Source organism: Chroicocephalus ridibundus, chromosome 4 (genome assembly GCF_963924245.1).
Source record: "Chroicocephalus ridibundus chromosome 4, bChrRid1.1, whole genome shotgun sequence".
NCBI classification, from domain to species: Eukaryota; Metazoa; Chordata; class Aves; order Charadriiformes; family Laridae; genus Chroicocephalus; species Chroicocephalus ridibundus.
Genome location: NC_086287.1, coordinates 33,081,039 through 33,102,510, shown reverse-complemented (window position 1 = coordinate 33,102,510; position 21,472 = coordinate 33,081,039). Strand labels below are relative to the sequence as shown.

Here is a 21,472-nt window from a genome sequence, read left to right as displayed (position 1 = left end):
TTCTAACTTCTTAAATTTTTCTGAAATTTTCTCTTTTATTTCTTCATTCACTTAAGACTAAGTTTGCGAAATAGTAATTTAAGCTTTCTACCAATCTTTCAAATTGTTCTTACAGAGATGTAGCAAACATAGGTGGTTTTTGTTTGGTTGGTTTTTTAACTAACACTGACATATATTCTAACCCTGACTCTTACGAGAGAGAGAGTGATATCCAGTGTGGAACAGGCCTCCTGGTACACTGAGTAGGTGGTTGCTGTTTCAGACTACTGGAAGTGCCTCCACATGCTTGGAGTGCTTTGTAATTGTTAATAACTTACTGGAGGATCTACAAGAGCTTTCCAGCTGACTTGAACACTTGTCGTTCTGGAAAGAGGGCAAGAAGGTCAGGAACAGCAAGCAGCATGCAAGATAGACTATAAGGCTTCGTTTCCATGTTTCTGAACCAAGCAAAAAAATCTCAGTGATCCCCGTAAGGGTTCACGGATTAAATGTTAGCTTTCATTGAACAACATAAAAGAGAACATCAGGGCTAATAGAACAAAGTCTGCTAATAAAGAACAAGAGAGTTTGTGTCCTTTTTGCTGTCCTTAACAATGATGGATGGCAGAAGCTCTTGGAGGCTTAGCTGCACTGATATAAAACAGCTACTTATTTTGAAAACTTCCTATCATGCTATCAATTTTCATTATAGAAAACTTGGCACAGATGGTAGTTCGTCACTTCTGACCTGTTCCAGAAAGGAAAGGAGAGCACAGTCACCATATTGGGCATTTGACATGAGAGTAGAATCTCACCATCTTTCATCAAATTCTGTTATAGCCACTAAGCTTAAGTCAAAGAGAGCAAATGAGGTTAGCATTCTTTGGCTTGAGCTAGTCAAAACATTTTGGTTAAAATTTTTCTCTTGTGTTCTGCATGTCTGTGCAAAAGGACTGAATTTTTCTCCTGTGTGAACTTGCGGTTCCTTTTATTTATTTATTTTGATGTCTTACATTTCAGTAGTTTATTGCTGCCTAAAATACTTTGTGCTGTTTATGTGAGGTTACACTTTGTTTATTTGAAACTTCGTTATTTCAAGAATGAGACTTCTTTTTCTTCAAGAAATTTTTCTCTTTCATCTGAACTCCTTTCTTCAAGAGTAGCTGATCTCCACCGAAGACCTTAAATAAGCCGATTGCATTTATTAAGAAGTTTTCTTTCTGAAGAAGTCTATAAACTGAAAAATCTTTTAAGATAAATGCACCTACTTTCTTGTATAAACAATAAAAAGAGATCGGCTCATCAGAAAACAGCTCAGACAACAAAGATCCTACAGCCCTGCAGAAGACTTAAAGAATATTTGAAATTTTCTTGTTCCCTATCAAGAGTAATTCCAAATCTTCTTCAAACTAAAAATGAGGAGAGAATAAGAGTGTGACATATACAAAGCTGAGCTGTCAGAGTAATAGTTTTGCTGCCACAAAAGTAGAAGCTTTGAAAACTCACTGTTTTCAAAAGGATAACCATTTTGCTGGAAAATTACTGAACTATTGGTGCATTAGCATTGAATTCTGCTAGTTATCTTATATTGTAGATCAAATTATGAAAGTTTAGAACAAATAATAGAGTGGCCTTCTTTCTGCTTCCATGTAGCTGACATGATTGTTTAACACATTCAATTTTTATACGTCTTGCATGAAATGATGGAATGCGTTTCCTCATACCCAGTTAACTACTATCGAAGCTGAGGTCAAAACTTGCCTAGTCCTGGCCAGGCTACTAAGAACAGGTTGTTTGAACTACAGCAGTGTATATATTCACTGTGTGCAAAAAGTGCTTCCATTTGTATCCTCAATTTTCATTTGCATGCGTTAATTTAAACTTGATAGAAATGCCTTTAACTTCCATTTAGTATATATGGTTTGCAGAATGCAAGAAAGTGCTGAGTAGAGAGAATAAAAAAATAAGAAGCAAAGGTAGTTATCTAGACAGACGCAAAATATGTCCTACATACTTCCATTATTGCAGAAAAAGTAGAGAGTTGTGTGAAGAGATCTATAAGGTATTAAAGGATGTTTTAATGAGTCTTCACTCTGCCGTTTCAGTAAATATGAATATATAGTACATGATGAGTATGCTTAGTATAAAGCTACCTTATCATTTTTTCTCATTTCTTTGTGATCTTAAATGATCAGTGCAAGATAAAGATATATGTTATTATCGTTGTCCAATGATCAGGCTTTTAAAAAATGGTTGCTGTTTTTAAAAACTTGCCTCTACTACCAGTTGCTTGACTAAATTTTCATATGGCTTTGAGTTTTGGTATTTTTCCTTTTTTTTGGTCAGAACCTGCTACTGTATTGCACAGTTCAATAACATCTATCTTCTTGCATGAAAAACTGCTTTAGAGTACCCGTGCAACACTGTCTTCCAGGGTGCAGTACAAAACCAGATTTCAGTGAGCATAAATATGACTTTTTCTATCAAGTTTTAAATTTTTTACACACTATTTTTTAAAAATTTAGAAAGTTAGGCCTTTATAAAGATCAGTATGCTTTAACACGCTTAAAGTAAGATAAATGAAAAGTTGCATGGTTACTCATTGAAGAAATTTTGTACAGTGTAACTTTAATGGTCAAAGTCTCTGAACATTGTGGGCTTGGCTGATTATGGGGTGTACAAGAATATATTTCTTATTCTTAACATTTCAAAGGGTTTTCAGGTTGTCACTTTAGGCACATGATACAGTGGAACCAGTAGAAGTTCAGGAATATGAAAGCATCATTGACCTGCAGATGGCACATCACTTCCCATGCCAAATTAGTTGCCATATTCAGTTTGTATATGTGGTTTCTTAAACAAATGAAATTCATGCATCAATTTTACTGATGTGAGAAATATCGCAGAAATGTCTGGCCCAGATTAGTTTACATTATACTCTTTTAGTACAGTTCTGAGATGCCTCATTTTACTGCCATAACTTCTTCTGTGGTTCCTCAGTTCCATCCCATCGCATATCTGAAGCTTCTTGGGTGGACTAAATACTTACTTGCATTTAAGAATCTGGCCTGTGGTGAATGCTGTGACCAGAAAGTCTTTTTACATTGAAGTACTGATTAAAATTAATAGGGGAAATAAACATTTGAAAGTAGTCTCTCTTCTCTGCAGCCATCACCTCCTGTAGAAAATGTACAAGCTGGCCTAGATTTGTAAGGCACTGCAGCTGGTCCTGGAAGTGTGCTGGAATAGCTTCCAGCAGCAACTGCCCTGCTTCTGGACAAAAGGATCCTTTTGCTTCTTCACAGTATGTTTGATCCTTTGACACCAGCAATGGTCCATATGGCAAAACAAATGCAAGTTGCTGGAATCCTGAGACAGGAGCTTCACAATTAACATTTCAGGCATTATTACTTAGCTTGAAGTGCTTAGCAAGTGATATCCTGCCTTACTCCCTTTTTCCTTTCTTCTCGCTCACTTTCCTTACAGATTAATAGTCAACCAATACACTTGCACAAGAAACACCCTAATAAAACATGTCACATAAACTACTAATAAATTATTATAGAGCAGCTCTGTGTCTGTTACAATACCAGACAAACCATTACTATTTTAGCAACACTGTGAAAGAACTGGTGATTTGACATCTATTTCACATTTTTTTGAAGTACAGGGACATAAGAATGTAACTCATGTTACTTATGTTACTTATGTTATCCTGAGATAACTGAATACAGTAGAAACATGCCTACTTAGAATTCACCAAACTGGATATTTATTTTCAAAGCTTTTTTGAGAATTTTGTAATAGCAATGTTTGCACAAGAGAAAGTGGATCATCTTTTCCTGCAAGTCTGTCAAGACAGCTAGGTTCCTGTAATACCTGAAAATTTCCATTGTAGAAAGCTGTTTGAAAATGGGGCTCTCAAAGAAAAAAAGAAGAAAAAAAGCAAAATATTGTTCTACAGGGAAAACGCTTCTGTCAGATTAAAAGCTTTCCCATATTCTAACAAGTTTCTGAGAATTTTAGCAAAAGGTAAAATGAAGATTACTTACTGGAATTTTGAAATGATGAATATGTCACTCACTTATAAGAAAGTAATTTAATCAAAATAAAAACCAAGCTGGGAAAGAGAATAATGTGGAGAAAAGGATGGTGCACCAGAAAAAGTTACTATCAGTAGTATGTGTATTATCATGGGGGAAGAGTGGAGAAGCTTATTTTGAGGACCAACGTGTTTCCGAGCTGTCGGTGTCAGCGATCTCAGAGCCCTCCTGGTAGCTCTTTTCCTGCTGCCTTTTGCATTCTTCACCTGGTAAAATGTATTAATTTCCCTTAGCCACTGAATGCCACAGTGATACCAGCTACAGTGCTTTAGCACTCCAACTCACTTTCTGACAAACTTGTGACTTGCAGTGAGTCTAGAGCTTTCCATGGCAGTTGAATTTGCTTACTCAAATTCTGGATTTTTCATGTATTGTTATTTTGACTTAGTCGTTTACTTAAAAATATCTGCAAAAAAAATATGTGAGTAGCATTTGCTCTTAAGGTTTGACCAATAATCCAAAATTGAAGAGAACAATTTTATCCTTATTATACCACTGTTTGGAGGTACATGTAGGTAGAGATGAAAAACTATTTCTCTTTGAGAAGTCAGAGTGCATTTTAAAGGAAAAATAGCTTTCAGAAAGCTGAAATCTTCATTTGTTTAGCAATAAAAACCCCTCTCTTTTGCGATCTTTATGTATAAGCATAAAAAAGCTGTGCAGAGAGTGAGAATTCATGATTTTCAAGTACATTTAAAAAAAAATCTGAAAATTCTTTGGCAGATACTCTAATTTTTTTCTGAAGAGAGGAATTTGTACATTCTGATTGGAACCTTTCTCTTCTGACAAATTAAAATGCCTTAAAAGGAAAGACCAAATAGATAGACATTTCCTTAAATCACAGATTTTGTTTTACATGTACAGTAGTCATAAAACTCAATGGCAATCTGTTTGTCCTGCTGAGGTTTTACTGTGAGATCAAAGAATAGAAATCTGCAGTATAGCTTCTCTGTCACTGATATTACCTCTAAAGCAACATATTGCAACCTTTCATCTTTCAGTAGTTTCATGTACATCTTAACAGAATTTCTTGAAGAGCAGTGAAAAAATATTTTTTAAAGTCATCATCAAAGCTTAGTTTTCATTGACTCTTGAGGGTTTGTTTATGCACTTTTTCTTTGTCTACTGCGGTGTTTGCAGTTCAGGCTATTTTAGTTGACGTGGAAGGCTATGAGCAGGATGATGGATTCGGCAGCTGCAAATTACAGGATCAGCTGTCTGGAAGACTGAGTGAAGTGGGCAGTTGGCAGCCAAATGGATACAACCCCTGTAGCCTAAGAAATTCCACAGCCAGTGCTACAGGATAGCCCATGAGAGGATGACAAATCTTTACCTTAACACCGCTATGAAACTGCATGAAAATGAAAATGCCTAGTGGATGTGTGAGATCAATGATAACAAAAAGTTGTTTTGGAAATGGTGCTTTCCAAAAATCAGGCTATAGTAGCTTCTAATAGGAAACTCTGTACTGATAAAATGGGGAAGGATTTCCATGCTTGTGTTCGTAGGCTGCGTGTTATTGCCATTGGCCTGGAACTATGCATATTTAGAAATAGATGCCAATAGATAAATGCTGTGTACACGATTTATTTTATCTACCTGCCACTTCTGGCAAGAGCAACTGGCAGTCATGATAGTATTGAGGTCCTATCTTGTGATATTGCTGTTCTTTATTTATAACGACAAAGTGTAAAAAGGTCACATGACAATGTTCTGCTGCTCTATCTATTTGCTCTATCTAATGCTAAATCACCTACAAGGAGTTAGGAAGAATGAGGACAATGAGGCCATGTTATACCACGTATTGATATTGAGCCGCAGTAAAATTGGGAACTTAACGTAATGTGACATTTTAGTGCTGTATTTGAACTGCATTAATTATTACAGAAAATTATTAACTTCACAGCTAGTTGTGCTAGATATGATTATTTCATTTTGCTGAATTATATGTAAATCTAGACAGCAAGTACAGTAGTAAGAAAATGTTATACTAGATAATGCCAACTAGATTTGACAATATATTGTTTCCTCTAAAATATGCTCCTTTATGTCAGGTAAGTGTAAAGAAAAAATGCAAGTAAATTAGCTGCAGCTTTATAAATGCTTTCTGCTGAGGAGAAATCAGCATTAACTTATATGGCAAAAGCAATCATTCCTTCGTAATCACGTTCTCTTGATAAGGAGCTGGCATTAGGCTTTACACAACTGTTCTTCTGTCCTTTGTGCAGCCTTCACTTTCCCGTCATCATACGATAGCTAAAAAACAAGGAAAGGGGATATCCATAGGGCCTAAATTCTTTTTTCCAAACTCTATGTAAGATGGACTTCCTGCAAACCCAGGTCTAATCCATTTTATCCAGGAACCTGGCCTTTGGTGAAATGAAATCCAGTTCTTTTGAGAATGGCTACAGACTCAGATGAAACAGAAGTCACCCACCAAAACAACGTTATGTGATGCAGGAATGTCAACTTATGGCTCCTTATGATTTTTTTCAAGAAATGATTTTTTTCAAGTTCAAAAAAACTTGTGATTTTTTTCAAGAAATACCCGACAGACTGATGTATGACCATGTGCCAGGCATGCGAAGACTGACATATCAAGGACTGCTGGTCAACTGCTAGCTATCACACAAGTAGTTAGTGCACGTTCAGTGAGATTGTTGCATTGACTCTACCACCCTGTAAGCACACAGTGAATCCAACCTACTCTTGTCTGTGCACGTGCAGGTGGGCTGCACAGCATATATGTCGTATATGAATTGGACATGTTGAACTTGTGCATGCACTTTAGACATTTGTCCAGGACTTCTGGACATTGAATAGCTGGAGCTATTAATACGGGAGTTAACTCACTTCAAATATATGCCTGGCCCTGTTGCAAATTAAATCAGACTTCCCGAATGGTTCAGTCAGATTTTCATCTAATAGAAAGAGAAGAAAAAAAACACCAAACCAACAGCCCTAAATATCACGTCATGCCAACATACTTATCAGCAAAGGAAAAAATCCTTTCTATTCTTCCACAAAAGTAAAGACAAGACTACAGTGACAGTTCAATGATATACTAATTCCAGGCCAGAAGGGAGGGGGAGCTGACGATAAAGTCAGAAAATGGAGCTCAGAGTTTATATGAAAAGGTATGTAGGGACCTGATTTCCTTCCTGGCTCATTCAGACACTCGGAAAATAGCTTCCTGTCTTTTGGCCACGCACTCTTTCTAAAACCTAAATCCTTTAAGAGCTGGTACTTTCTTTGTTTCTGACTGAGATGGTGATCTTCTATGTTAAGATCAGAGTAAGTGACCTTTACTTGGATATGGACGAGGTCAGCCTTAGGTTCTCTCCATGTTACTGAAACTGTCGAGAGCAGTTAATTATCTTGTTAGTACATAAAGAATTTGGCTGCTACTATGCTTGCAGTAGTTTGGAAGTACTTCAGATTTTGCTTTTTGAGGAAAATGAGCAACTTATAACAAGACATTGCTTCTTTCAAACTTATAGTGGTGCTGGGATCTGCATTTTGGTACAAGATTTTCTGTGTTCTGGAGTTTGTCTGCTTCAGAAATTTGAGATGCTTTGGTAGCTAGTATAACACTAGCTGAAGAGAAAACTTGTTTGAAGTGTGGGTCTGAACTCTTGATTTAGAGAATTATCTAAATTCATTAGCCAATATTTTCACTACATTATCTAATGATCGTCAGAAGACACTTGCTCATTGCTAATGCTTTCTTATGGCTTCATGTTTTCAACCTCTCTAAGAATCGTTATGGCAGTTGAATTCAGCATGTAACCATGTGTGTGAAGCTGGAAAATAATGAAAACTTGTTTTGCAGGTTGACACAAACTTAAGTTCATTCACATGAGTAGTCTAACTGAAGATATATTAAGTATTTTTCTATAGATTGAGTCTAATTTACAAAGTTACAGCTACGGGGCAACAAACTATTTTTTAATCCCTGAAATTAAAATTATACTGCTTTATGGCCAAGAGGAAAAAAGACATGAACAACACTGGAGAAGTGAACGCAAATTCAGTCAAACTGATTCACTAAAAATATTCTTTAAAACATTTGAAACAACGTAGTAATACAGTAGTGTTTTTCAGTCAAGTTTCAGTTGTCGTTGGATAAATGGATAATAACAACCTTTTCCAAAGCTTGAAAAGATTTTGCTGTGAGTTTTAGCTTTGTCTATGTGTCTGCGGAATTAGATTAGCACGGTAATCTGGTAACTAGAGCATCCCGTTGCTCACCTGGAAGTGTGTAGATAGTAGAAGCCCTGAGCACTCGCAGCCCTACTTGTTGCCAGGCGAGGCTGTGTGTTTTGTGCTTCCAGATATAGATGCTGGTTGTCACAACAAGGGGACTGAGGATAGAGGGGAAGAGATACTGCCTGTCTCTCCAGGCAGCCCCCAATTTCTGCTGTTGAAACGCCAACGTTTAGTGCTCATCTCTGGCATTTCTGAGAGCTACTCCTGCAGGGGACTTGATTTAGCTGTCAGTACTTTATTAAAATGAGTAACTACTGATAGTACTCAGCCATAATAGTTTTTCAAGGGCTAACATTGTGCTATCTGTTGTCCTAAAATTACTTAATATTATTTAGGCATTTGATTTTGGTTTAATTTGTTACATACAATTACATATTCAATAATTAGGCTGATGTCAAGGTGTCAAATCTGAACTGATAAAAATTACTGTAGTGTATTATTAATTTAGAAAGAATTGGCTTTACTGATTTTCTTGTTATTCTACTGCTGTACAAAACCACAAGGGTATCATCAGAGACACACAGTTTCAGTGTAATTGTCTGACAGAATTATTTTGATAGCAAACTTGAAATTAATAAAAATTAAGTTGTTTATTCTCATTTTTATTGATGTTATGCATATACTACCCTTTACCTAAAAAGAACATCTCTGAAGGTTTGATGTAAAATAATTTCTTTATATTTTGTTTTTTTTAAAGAAATAACTGTTGGATTTAAAATATGCTGTTAAGTCACTTTTAAGTATATGCCACAGATGTAGGAAAAAACCCTTCTAGGATCCATCAATATTTTTTTTTTCAGTATTTTAATCATATTTCCTTACTTGTTTATAATATGCTTTTTACCCATAGCTGCCAAACAGAATAGTTACAAAGCTGTGCTGTTCACTCAGTGCATAAAAATACTCTTTAGTCTTGTGACTTACCCTTTCACAAAGAAAATTAAGACTAGATTGTGAAGATTTTACACTGTATGCAGCACAGTTTAGAAATCTGGAACATTAATTGTTAAGTTTGGAGGATACCATCCCATCAAAACCTTAGTTTTATAACCTGGTAAATTTATATCCTCTTTTCTGCTTTCTCAACGCAACTGTTCACAGCTTCTTTGCTTTCTCTTTTTCTCCTTCTCCACCCATCTTCTTCTGTTCAATTTTGAGTCCACAACAAGACTATGCAAGTTAGCGCCCTCTCATCACTTCAATCAGCAATCGATCTCAAAAATAGTTTATCCACATTGAGTCTATCTCTGACTTTTGCTCTGCTTGGCTATAGAGGCTAGATTAAAAGGTAAACTCTGTCCAAAAGAATTTTGTTGGTGATGGCAAAGATCAGATTCTTTGCATTTTAACTGGAGGGGTAGCGGGGCGGGGGAAGAAGAGAAGGAGACTGCTTGTGGCAATCTTGTAACTTTCATTTCTGTTGCTGTCTTCTAATATGTCACTGTACAGTGTTAGTTTTCTGCTTCTGATTCATGTGATCTTTTTGTGCCATCCTTCTTTATCATATGCTGTCTCTGCACTTACTGAGCAGTCCTGCCAAACTAGACAGCTGCTGGTTCAGTTGCTGTAGCACTGCCATAAATAAAAAAAATAAAATAGAGAAACCTGAATGTATTAGTTATGTTATCTTTCCTCTCTGAAATAATTTGCTCTGTATTTAATAAAAAGTAGATGAAAAGTAGAGCTGATCCATGCAAGGACCGTGCCTGTAGCTAAATATCTACTTTATTTTTTCATTACAGGATATTTGTGAAGATATATCTGATCATGTTGAACAAATTCATGCTCTACTAGAGACTGAGTTTTCCCTGAAGCTGCTGTCTTACTCTGTCAATGTGATAGTCGATATCCATACAGTACAACTACTCTGGCACCAACTACGTGTTTCTGTTCTGGTTCTGAGGGAGCGTATTCTCCAGGGACTACAAGACGCCAATGGAAACTACACCAGGCAGACTGATATTCTGCAAGCTTTTTCTGAAGAGACTAAGGAGGTATAGTAACTTAATTTGATTTTGAGAATTTCATCTGTATTTGAAGCATCTCATCCCTGTTGCACATTTTAAATTGCTAGGATTACAATTTTAAGGACAGCGTACTTATCTTCTAGATATTTTGCTAATTTTGTATTTTAAATGTTTTCAGATGATTTCTGTTCTCACTGAACCAAATTAAAGCACATACTTTAAGGTCAACTTTCAGAAGTGTCACGCTAGTGACTAGCAATGTTTTCTCCTGATTGAAATATTTTTCATAAAGGATTGGACACATTTACGGAGGTGCATCTGGTCCAAAGCCCTTGGTCTGGTCACTCGTGAAATTAAGGTTCATATCCAATTCAAAACTCCATTGTTACGTGCAATGAATTCTTTAATTAAAAGCTTAGACACTTCCCTCGTGCGTACACAAACCTGAAGTTTACACATTGTTTTCCAAACCTTTCCAGACTAGGTCAATATTGATTTAAAGCAGAACACAATATTTTCCAAAACTTTCCAGACTAGCTCAACATTGCTTTGTAGGAGAGAGGATGGACTTTAATTTGTCCTGTTATTATCCTAAGATTAGGATAAATGCTTTTGTTAGGATTAGATACATTTACAGAAAGAGACCTCTAGATCAATGCACTGAGATTCTGCGACCTGTGTTACAGAGGAAGTCAGAAGACCCCTAAACGTGTCCTGAATTTCAGATCACTCAAGTTTAAAGAGAAAGTGCATGTTTCTCTGCTCCGTGTAGGGTTTTATGATTGTCTTTGGCACAACAGAGTGGGTGGTCCTGAAATCAATGCTCAGATATGCCCAGGCCCACCTTCCACACCCCCTCTTCCTGATGTATACATACCTGCTGCTTCAGATTCAGTTACTTCTTTGCTGTTGCTGGTAAACCTTCTCTGTCAAGTCTGAAGGAAATCCACTCGTCTGAATATCCAGAGTGGTGAATTAGGGTGAAGTCGTTATTTTATGACATGAGTATGGTGATTTCAAGACACAAGAAAGGGGCAGATTCAGATACTAGGAAACGGGAAATGTCCCATCTGGATCTGATTACACCTGCTATAAAAAACATCCCTCCAATAGAGGGGAGGACTGACTGGGGAAGGATAGATTATTTTCAGTGGGGAAAAAACATGTTCCCAGGTGGGCTTATATGGTAGTAAAAAAGACAAAATATCCTGACGTGATTCTTTTTTTCCACCCCAACTAAAACATAAATAATATTTGACAAAATTAATGGCTAGCAATGGCAGGGACACAATATTAATATTAAGTTTCTACTCTAATGCTTAAATAAGTTCCCAGAAATTGCTCTGCAGTCTTTAACCTTCAGGTATTTATTCAAGCTTTTCATCGGGTATAACGGTAGTGGCTTTATTTGATGAAAATAAACAAATAATTAAAATGTAATGTAGAGACAATTGTATCTACTCTTATCTACCTTTTCTTTTTTTTTTTTTTTTTGGTGTTTCCCCCATATCCTTTCCCAGGCAGTTCTACACTGTGGGATTAGTAAGTGCCTCATGATACAAGTATTATCTATTAGGGATTTTCATGCATATGTCAATAGTGAGACTGTTTGAACAAACCTAGAAACCTTCACCCTTCCTTGGAGAATCATTCTCCTGATTTTCAGTACTACTTGGGGATTATGAACCAGGACTGACAGCTTATTTTTTTCTCCTAAGATTGAGAAGTCATCACTTCTCACACAATAACTTTCACACACAACAAAGACTTCAATTTTGGAGCTCACTGCTGTAGGACACTTCGAAGTGGAAAGAAGTTAAAAAAAGAAATGTGAAAACTAAGCAAAGACAGAAGGAATTATAACCTTCAGATGAGGAAGTTCCTATGCTGCTTGTTGGTAGAAGCTGGGAATGTGGGTAGAAATGTTTGTGGAGGGGCTGTGTATGTATAGGCGTGTCTTATAGCTCAGCTAACAGAAAGTGTTTAGAACTGATGCAAAGGCAGGACACTGGGTTAGACGGAAATTTGATCTGAACTGGTACAGCAAATGTTATGCTTTTCCGCAGTCCATGAACCTATCATTTCACAAAAAGTTTGGCTCGCTCCTTAAGTCAGCTGTCTTCTGCATAATGGTGAAGAGCGGCTTTGGCTGCCAATGTTAACTGAGGAGCTCCATGGAAGAAGTGACCTGCCAAGGTTTCTTTCGTGTTCAGTGAGACAGTCTCATCTTGTTCAGTCACTACTCTCTCAGCATAGACTGCGCCGTCAGTCACAGCACGACAGTCCTGCCAGGGCTATATTTACACTGTAACTGTAACACACATAAACATGCACAATCTAGCACATAATGAACAGGGATAGCACTGGTAGAGTAGCTACCAAAACATGAAAGTGTACAGCACAGGCTTTACTGGCTTGTTTAGGAACCCAGCTCATTAACTGGGCAAGCAGTAACGGCGCTTTTGGCTGTCTCAGCAGTGCCATACTGAATAAGATGCCAGCAAGAAAGGGCACAAAAAGTTTTATGGCTTGGAGGAAATAGAGGAACCAGTGAGGCAAGTTGCCTGCCATGATGGAGATGCTAAATTAAGAAAATACTTCTTTTAATAAAAAACTTTGGAGAGTTAGTGTTTTGAAGGACCATTTTTCCTTCAGGAATTACCCGGAGATAGATAAGAAGGAAAGAAAAATGAGTTCTTTGCAGTCTGAATTCTGTCCAGCTGAACCTAGCCTGTGAATTTTATTTCACAATTGATAAAGGCAGGAAATACGGAAAGGATCAGTATAAGGCTATGTTAAATACAGTGAATCCTGATGTTCTGAAACAGTTGGTAAAGCCACAGAAAAATCATCTTACGAATTACATTAGCCCATTTGAAAGAGTAAAAAAAAAATGCAGAATTGTGCTGGTTTAAATATAAAAACAAGAAGGTATTGGAAACAGCCTACAGAGCTTTACAGGCAGCATCACTATGTGAAATGGGACAAATTTTTTGAACTAAGGTATTCCTATTGGTAGCCATGCTAATAACTCAATGTAATATTTTTCTAAAATAAAAATAATTAAAACATTGTAATATTGGCATTAAATAATGCTCCTCTGAAGCACGCATTTAAGAGGCTGCTTGGAAAATGACCAAGCAAGATGGTTTAATGCACGTGATTGTAAATTTTATTAATGTTAATAAACACATTTTTAAGAGACGAAGGAATGGAGCTCATTACTCAGGAGAAATGAAGGCCCTTAGGGCCTTGGAAAGGATTTTGATTTATATGTGGTTTTACAGTTTCTAATCTTTTCCTGAGATTAGAAGAAAAATGCAGCTGTAATACTGATCATTGTTTAGCCATTATTTTCCTTAATAAATGCAGCTCCAAAATATAAATTTGACAGATTTATAGAAACTTCCCCCTTTAATTCTGGACTATTGACAATATATAATTTGTGGCATAGGTTCTACATCTGGATAGCATGTGATAAATAAAGTATATTTTCAGTGTCCCAGATTATGGTTGATAAATAACTTTCTAATTAATCTTTTTTATAAATAATAATTTTAGCTGGAGGATTTTTTATATTTTTACTTTGAGTAATGCAAGTGGGGTGGACAGAATACAAGGCTCAAACATTATATGTTTATAGAAGATGGCAAACAATAGCCTTCTTTATTGAGACTATTCTTGTTCAGACCAAAATCCAAGTGGTTTATTGTGAGATGAAAAGATTGTGGGGTTATTGCACCTTCTTCAGGCATGATGCCTAAGGTCCTTAAACTATGGATTTAGGAGTGTAGCGAGACAAGCTGCTCCAGAGAACGATTCAGACATGAACCTATTGTGGATACTCAAGAGTTTGCTTCAAAAAATTGCTATTATGAAAACCAAACCTGGGTAGAAGGACAAGTATACTGATTTAGGGGTCTAAAGTTAGAATCATAAAACATGAGTTCCTGCCCTTTATGATGTTTTTAAGCAGTTTCTGCAAGCACTTGTGCTAATGTTGGCTTTTTTATTTTTAATTCTGCTTTTCAGTTTCTTTTGTCCAATTTCTCTTGTTCTAGATAGTTTCATGGAGTTACTTAAGCCATACACCAGTGTAAATAATAACAGAAATTGTTTCCGAATTAGTTGATCCTAAGTTCAGGTTTTAAATTACATGCTGAGATCTGGAAACAGTCGAGACCTGTCTATATGTTAGAACATTAAACCCTCTACTAAAAATATCCTTTGGATCTTAATGTAGTCAGATTTTTTTAGTGTCCTTCAAATAAGTCACACAACTATTTGTAAATGTTAATTTGAATTTGATCTTAAAATCTCATTTGCCACCTGAAATGGTCTCCTCTGGCTAGGTCTGTGTTTCTCGAAGGACTTCCATTGAGAAGACACTGACAAGGGGACATGGCAGGCTGGAGATTTAGGATTCCCAGCTACAGTTTATTTTCCTTGAGCTGTTCTCCATTTGTGCCCCAAATATACAGCAGATAAATCCTCAGTTGATAATGCTACAAAAAAGTGACATGCAGTTTGCAACCTATATCTCATAAAGATGGGAGGAAATGTCATTGCTAGATGATGCTTGGAAAAAAACATTCTGACAGTCAACTGCAAGATTGTAGAAGAGCATGGATTTCTGAGAACACAAGATTAACAAGCAGTCCCGAAGATCCCCTCCCTCCTGTTTGAGGTAGTATTTCCTCAATTTCTCAATACTGAGAAGTATTTCCTTCTTAACACAGGAAATACTACGAGTCTGTTGTGTGGAATTTCCGAGTCCCCCTACAGAGTAAGTAGAACTGAGAGTAAAATTTAAGGAGGAGAATACCAATACAAAAGCGAATTGCTATTTTTAGGTAACTTGCTGCACCAGACTGAAGATAAGTATTTTTCAGTTTACAGCCATTTTTTATTCCCAAATACTTTAGAATGGTTTGCTCATCTACAGGGTACTGCAGAAACAGGCAGGTCAGCGATGAATGCTTTCCTAGATGTTAGGCAGTGAAACATAGAAGCCGACAGTTTCTTATTTTATGTGTGCTGTATATGAAAATTAATCTTCTAAAAAAGTACTATTTCTTTGTCTGTTTCAGGACCGTCTTGACTCTTTAACTGAAGTTGATGATTCTGGACAGTTAACCATCAAATGTTCTCAAAATTACTTGTCACTGGACTGTGGTATTACTGCATTTGAGCTATCTGACTACAGTCCTAGTGAGGATTTGCTTGGTGCTCTGGATGATATGACCTCCAGCCAAGGGAAGGCAAAATCATTTGAATCCTGGAACTACAGTGAGATGGATAAGGACTTCCCAGGACTTATCACGAGTGTGGGTTTACTTGCAGTAGCAACTGATTCCATTGCTTCCCAGTGTAATGAAGCATTAAATGAGAAAGAAACCCATGTACCTCTTTCAGCAGAAGATGGAGAAGAAAGTAAAGACAGGAAATCGCCACATGATCTCTCACTAGTATCTCCTTCTGCAAACTCCTCTCTTTCTAAAGGACCTTGCTCTGAAGATGGTGTTTTACCTACTGACAGCAAACCAGTCTCCACATTAAAGAAACCAGAATGCAATCTTCCACAGCACACCAGTGAAAACAAACACTCTCACTGTGAAAACTCAACTCCTAAGAGGTCCATAAGAGACTGCTTTAACTATAATGAAGACTCCCCTACACAGCCTACATTGCCAAAAAGAGGTCTATTTCTGAAAGATGATGTGTTTAAAGATTATGTGGAAGCCAATGATCTGAAAAGGCAAATCTCTCAGATAGTTAAAAATGAAATGAGTAGAAGTACACCCTCGTTGTTAGATCCACCAGACAGGTCCAAGCTTTGCCTAGCTTTACAGTCACCCTACACTAACAGTCCATCTGCAGTTAGTCAGTCATATGATTGCTTAAATATAATAGGTGATAGAAATATTGATTACACAATAAATAAACACTTTAAGGACAGCTCCAGAAGTCTAGGAAAGTCTGCTTTCTACAACTGTAAAGAAAAACCAAAGCACAAGAAGTCTCATGATGCTACAGAGAAAGTGAAAGCTGTCAGAACACCTGGAGGTGTGTGTAAAACGGCTCCTCCAATACAAGTCAAGAAAAGAGGACGTTCTTCTCTACAAAATGGAATTACTTCTCATAACTCTTATTCTCTGGAGGAGACAGAAACAGATTCTTCTGCATTATCAGATTCTTGTAACCAGAGAGACCCAAATGGGCAATCACAAAGTAAAACCGAGCCTTTCAGTTCACCAACGCGTAGCCAAAAGAGTGCTTCCTCAGCTGGTTCTGAGCTTACTGACTCATCACCTCTTCTACTGAGAAGAAAGAATAATAAAAGCTTCTCCTCAACACCAAGCTATACTCAAAAAAACAGTAAAGATGGTGAGGTCTGGTACGGATCTGATGAATATTTAGCACTTCCTTCACATCTCAAACAGACTGAAGCATTAGCTTTAAAACTAGAAAATTTGACAAAGCTGCTGCCCCAAAAGCCCAGAAGAGAAACTATTCAAAACATTGATGACTGGGAGCTGTCAGAAATGAACTCAGATTCAGAAATGTATCCAACATACCAGACAAAGAAGCACAAAAAAACGGGTAGAATTTCACCAAGCTCTTCAAGTGATATAGTATCCTCCTTAGGTGACAGTATTGAATCTGGGCCTCTCAGCGATATTCTCTCTGAAGAAGATCTTTGTATGCCCGTATCTTGCATTAAAAAATACATTGCAGAAAAGTCAGAAAGGACTCAGCCCACTGAGAATGAGACTTCTGCCTCAAATAAATCAGCGTTAATTCATCAACTGATGCAAGATATACAACATCAAGAGAATTATGAAACCATATGGGAAAAAATTGAGGTAAGGCAGTAATCCTGTGTTCTTCTGCTGTGTTCTTGGTAAGCCTATGTATGGAGATGGGGCTGAGGGCAGGGGTGGCGTTGCTTTGTTATTTTCTTTAATGATGAAAATAGTCTCACCTAGTGACCGCTAGAAGTAGAGAACAGCAGGGATCACTGCAATTATAATAGACTGCAGTTAACTTTAACTGACTATACAGAATTTGCCTACATTATTTTACTTATACCAGTGCCTTTAAACTTGGGAAAACATAATTTTATCAATAGAGCTTCTCTTTGCCAAGATCATGGCATGATAAGTTGATGGCATGAACATGATAAGTCATTTTTTGAATGCAGTGAAAGATAAACATTGGTAAATCATTAATATTTGTTGTATTTGAATGAAGTTATACTTCATATCATCCGCCTATTTTCTTTATAAAGAAGAATTACTTTAGTCCAAGAATAGAGGAATAATTTTTTTGATTCCTGTCATATCATATATAATAACCACATTTTTTTAGTCAGTTCTCTTCTCTTGCAGTGATTATTTTCCGTTTAGTATTGGTGGAACTAAACATAACATATTTTTTTCTTTTTCTTTTTTTTTTTTAACTTAAATAATCCTTCCTAAATAATGGCAATTTAATAGTGTAATATGCTAGAACAATAACAGCTACAGCAAAAATGGCAATATACTGTCCCATTAAACTTCAGATGAGACAGGATTTCATTCTTGGCTTCTGGCATCACTTCTTCAGAAGTAACTCTTCTTTATAAAAAGTGGAAACATTTGCAGTAGCTAACACTATGAGAGATCTTTTTGAGAAAAAAGATAAACTTTGGAAAGGGAGGTGAATTTCAACAAATAATCAAATAAGGGCCTAGTCATCTCAATAGTGTAATTATTAGCTTACATTCATAGTAAATTTTTATTTCCATTTTCTGATGGGTTTTTCTTCCTGGATATTGTACAGCAGAACTCTCCTACTCAGAACATTTCATGTCCATCCTCAATATAGTTTAGTAAAATGGCTGTCAGAAAAAAGCTCCTTCTCTTCTGGATTTCAAAATCCTTTAAAATTCACAAAATATGCATTAAAAGGTCATCTGGACATCTAAATGCTAAATCTTGCATCTGTGTTATCCTCTGTGTTATCAAGCACGGTTAAGAGCTAAGAAAAAAGAAGGGCTTAATTTTATAACTTCAGTAAATACTTCTTACAGTGCGTAATTTCTATAACTTTTGAAGACATTGGAAGCATTACGACTAATAGAAAAGTAGTTGAGTTAGAGATGTTTGAGTTTAAAGTCTGTGTAGAAAACATAGAAAGATAAATTTCTTCTTAAACAAAGGAGGAAGCAGCAGCTGTCAGCCTCGAAACACCTCTAAAGGGCAGCGCTTAATGACTCAAGTTGTTCCCTCCATGCTGATGGCTGGGGTTCGTCTTCTGGTCTCTGATGAAAGAATCATCTTCATAAGCGCAAGCTGTTTCTGTGCTTAAGTTTGTGAAGTGTTGAAAATTAGACCAGATGAAGCTGACATATACAGAGCCCTTCATACTGTGCAAGCAACAAATCCCATCAATTCAACATTGTGAATACGTAAGATTGTGACTTTCAAATGATACTACAAAGGCCTGTTTAAGGAATAGAATTGTTGAGCATCTAGGGACCAGCTCCCTCCACTAGATGCTGACTAGCATCCTTTTGGCAAGAAGCAGGTGTCAGAAACACTTTTTGCATCACCCTCTCAAATCATCATGTTTATTTTTCTCAAACTTTTTGAAAAGGTAATTCTCTTTTGGAGGGTCATCTGTCTTTGTGTGATTCCCGGCAGCTGCAGTTCGGTCCTGCTAGGATGGAGAAATAATAACCAGCTTCCTCTCCATACCCATCCTCTCCTCACCTCCTCTGGAGAGTGACTTGAGCTCCTGACAGCAATTAAAGGTAGTTAGCTGTTCTCTGACCAGAGGAAACCCTTTTCGCTAGTGATTACCACTGCTGCTCTTGTCCTTGAAGAACTTTGCCACTGCTGAGGCTGCTTTTTCTACAATTTCTCAGTGTTCCTGGTTGTGATGAAAGTTTGGGAAATGTCAATCGTGTAGTTTGAAAATAATCTTATATTGTGGGAAGGGGCTCAGAGTAGAAGAAGGACTTTAAACAGAAAGAAGACTAGATGCAAAGGGCACTGCGTGGAAGAGAGATAGCTGAAGGATCCATGCCCTTAAAAGCAGCACACAAGAAAGTTTCATATTTATTTCATGCAGAAAGATGTACTCTAGCTACAGTAAGTGGCTTGAAAATGTGCTTTCTGCATGGTGAGTAAAAATAATCGAGAAAAGTTTTGAAATGTTTTGCAAAGCAATTACAATGTTATAATATTTTAAAGAAATATAAGCTTTTCCCAAGCTGCTTATTTACCTAGGTTTTTCCATTGTTGCTAGTAATTCTATCTTCTAGTTGTAAGACTAGTAAACAATTTTTCAATACAAGAGCTCTTACCAAAGTAAATCCTACCTCAGTAACACTATGATGCCTTGCCGGGGTACTTTGACATAAATAATAGAAAAATAGAAAATTCCTCCCTTATGTGATGTTACAAAGTATTGTAAACAAAATCTACCTAAAAATACTATACCAATACTCACAATTGTGTCCCTTCTTTTGCAAGATCTGTTTCACAATTCCCTAAGCAGAGCGTCAAAAGTGTGCCTTTGCTTTTTTAATCATCATCATTTGGCATTTACATTAATTCTGTTATTTAATAAGAAGTCTCCAATCCAAAAAGGAGTTTCCTAATTGCATGAATACATGTCTTGGCAATAATTCAATACTAATTCTGCTGGAGGTAGTTTTGTGCTAAAGAAGTGAGATCTGAAATGAGAACTTAATTAAGGACAGAAGAAGCATGCTCATGCCCATTAGTAATCTAGTTACACTGCTGCAAATGTCTAGCCTAATGTATTTTATTTATTGATATTGTAAAACAAAACCAAAATAACTCAACCTTTCATTCTGGGATAACAACAGCGTAGAAATATCTGGCAGCCTCAAAATCATTGGAAGTCATATTTTAGCTAGGTAATAGGGCAAACAAGGAGGTTTTAGTATTTTATTATGAGGGGAATAATTTTGAATTAGTATCAATCCAGTAATATCTTGATAGTAAGCAATTTGTTGAACATATGTTAAAGCATTTATTGGAAGCCTTATTAATTTCTCAGTTATATGAAGGATAGTCATGCACATAAACTGATAAAATGTAGTTTTTCATAGTTGCAAATTATGCAGATGTCCTTGCATGGGTATTATCATGCTGTTAATTTATCTTTCTGTCTACAAAGAGAATTCTGCTTGACTGGCCCATTTGCTGTTACATAGGATCACTTTCTTGCTTTGCAATAAATATTGCATACTCTTGCCATTCTTTGGCACATGCTTCTTATGCTTTTGGTACTGAGTACCGCCGTTCTGGGGTATGTGACAATTTCTGTGGTAGTTCCTTGTGTGTTTCAGAAATTACTTTTTGGAGTTAAATGTGAGAACGATACCAAATTCTGGCTGTTCCTCTGATTGTTAAAGTGTAGGTCAGCTTTTAGTAGCTACCCCAAATGGATTTTTACAACACAGATTAATGTAGTTTCTGTTATAGTAACTGGAAGGGAAAAAGATACAACATCATTCTCACAGGTAAAGTCAATAGAGTTCTTTGCTGTAAGAAGATGGACAATTGCTACTTCTCGTATGTAACACCAGGACTCCATAGTATCAGTTTCAGATTGCTTTAAGGTTTACTTTCTGTAAGAAAACTAAAATTTTTCCTTAAAATTATACTAATAATTGATTTCCCCCCCCATTTTTATGTGAAAACTGAAAAATGGGAAGAAAAACCTGATCTTGGGCTTATCTAATGACAATGCATTTTCAATCATAGGCGCTATTACAAAGGGTAGAAATGTAATCATTTGAAAGACACTCCATTTAAATGAAGATGTATTTGCTTTGCAGGCCTCAGGGTTAACTGTATGGAGCAAATTGCTGATATTGTCCTGCTATACAGACTTATAGCTTGTTTTATTGCAGGGTCTGTTCCTGTAAGAGGCAGCTGAATTTTCTCTGCAAGAAGCAATTTGATATCTATCGATCCCATCTTTTTAGCTCATCACCTTTCATGAATTTGCCCTCAACTCCATTGGCTTTGTATTTTGTCTGGGGAGCCCAGTCAGCCTTGGTGCTGCTTACCCACCTTCTTGAGGAGAGGAAAGAAATAATGCTGCTTTGCATGGTTTTTTTTTTTGCTGTAG

The 21,472-nt window shown here is 36.6% G+C and overlaps 1 protein-coding gene across 4 annotated transcripts in view; it reads left to right on the top strand.

Annotated features, from left to right (window-relative positions):
* The window catches only part of AKAP6 (A-kinase anchoring protein 6), a 292,205-nt gene that overhangs the window by 83,052 nt on the left and 187,681 nt on the right, over positions 1–21,472 (top strand). For all 4 annotated transcript variants that reach the window (XM_063332211.1, XM_063332212.1, XM_063332209.1 and 1 more), the window contains exons 3-4: positions 10,094–10,345; positions 15,409–17,184. In XM_063332211.1, the coding sequence (XP_063188281.1) occupies positions 10,094–10,345; positions 15,409–17,184 (2,028 nt within the window). The remainder of the gene's footprint in view (positions 1–10,093; positions 10,346–15,408; positions 17,185–21,472) is intronic.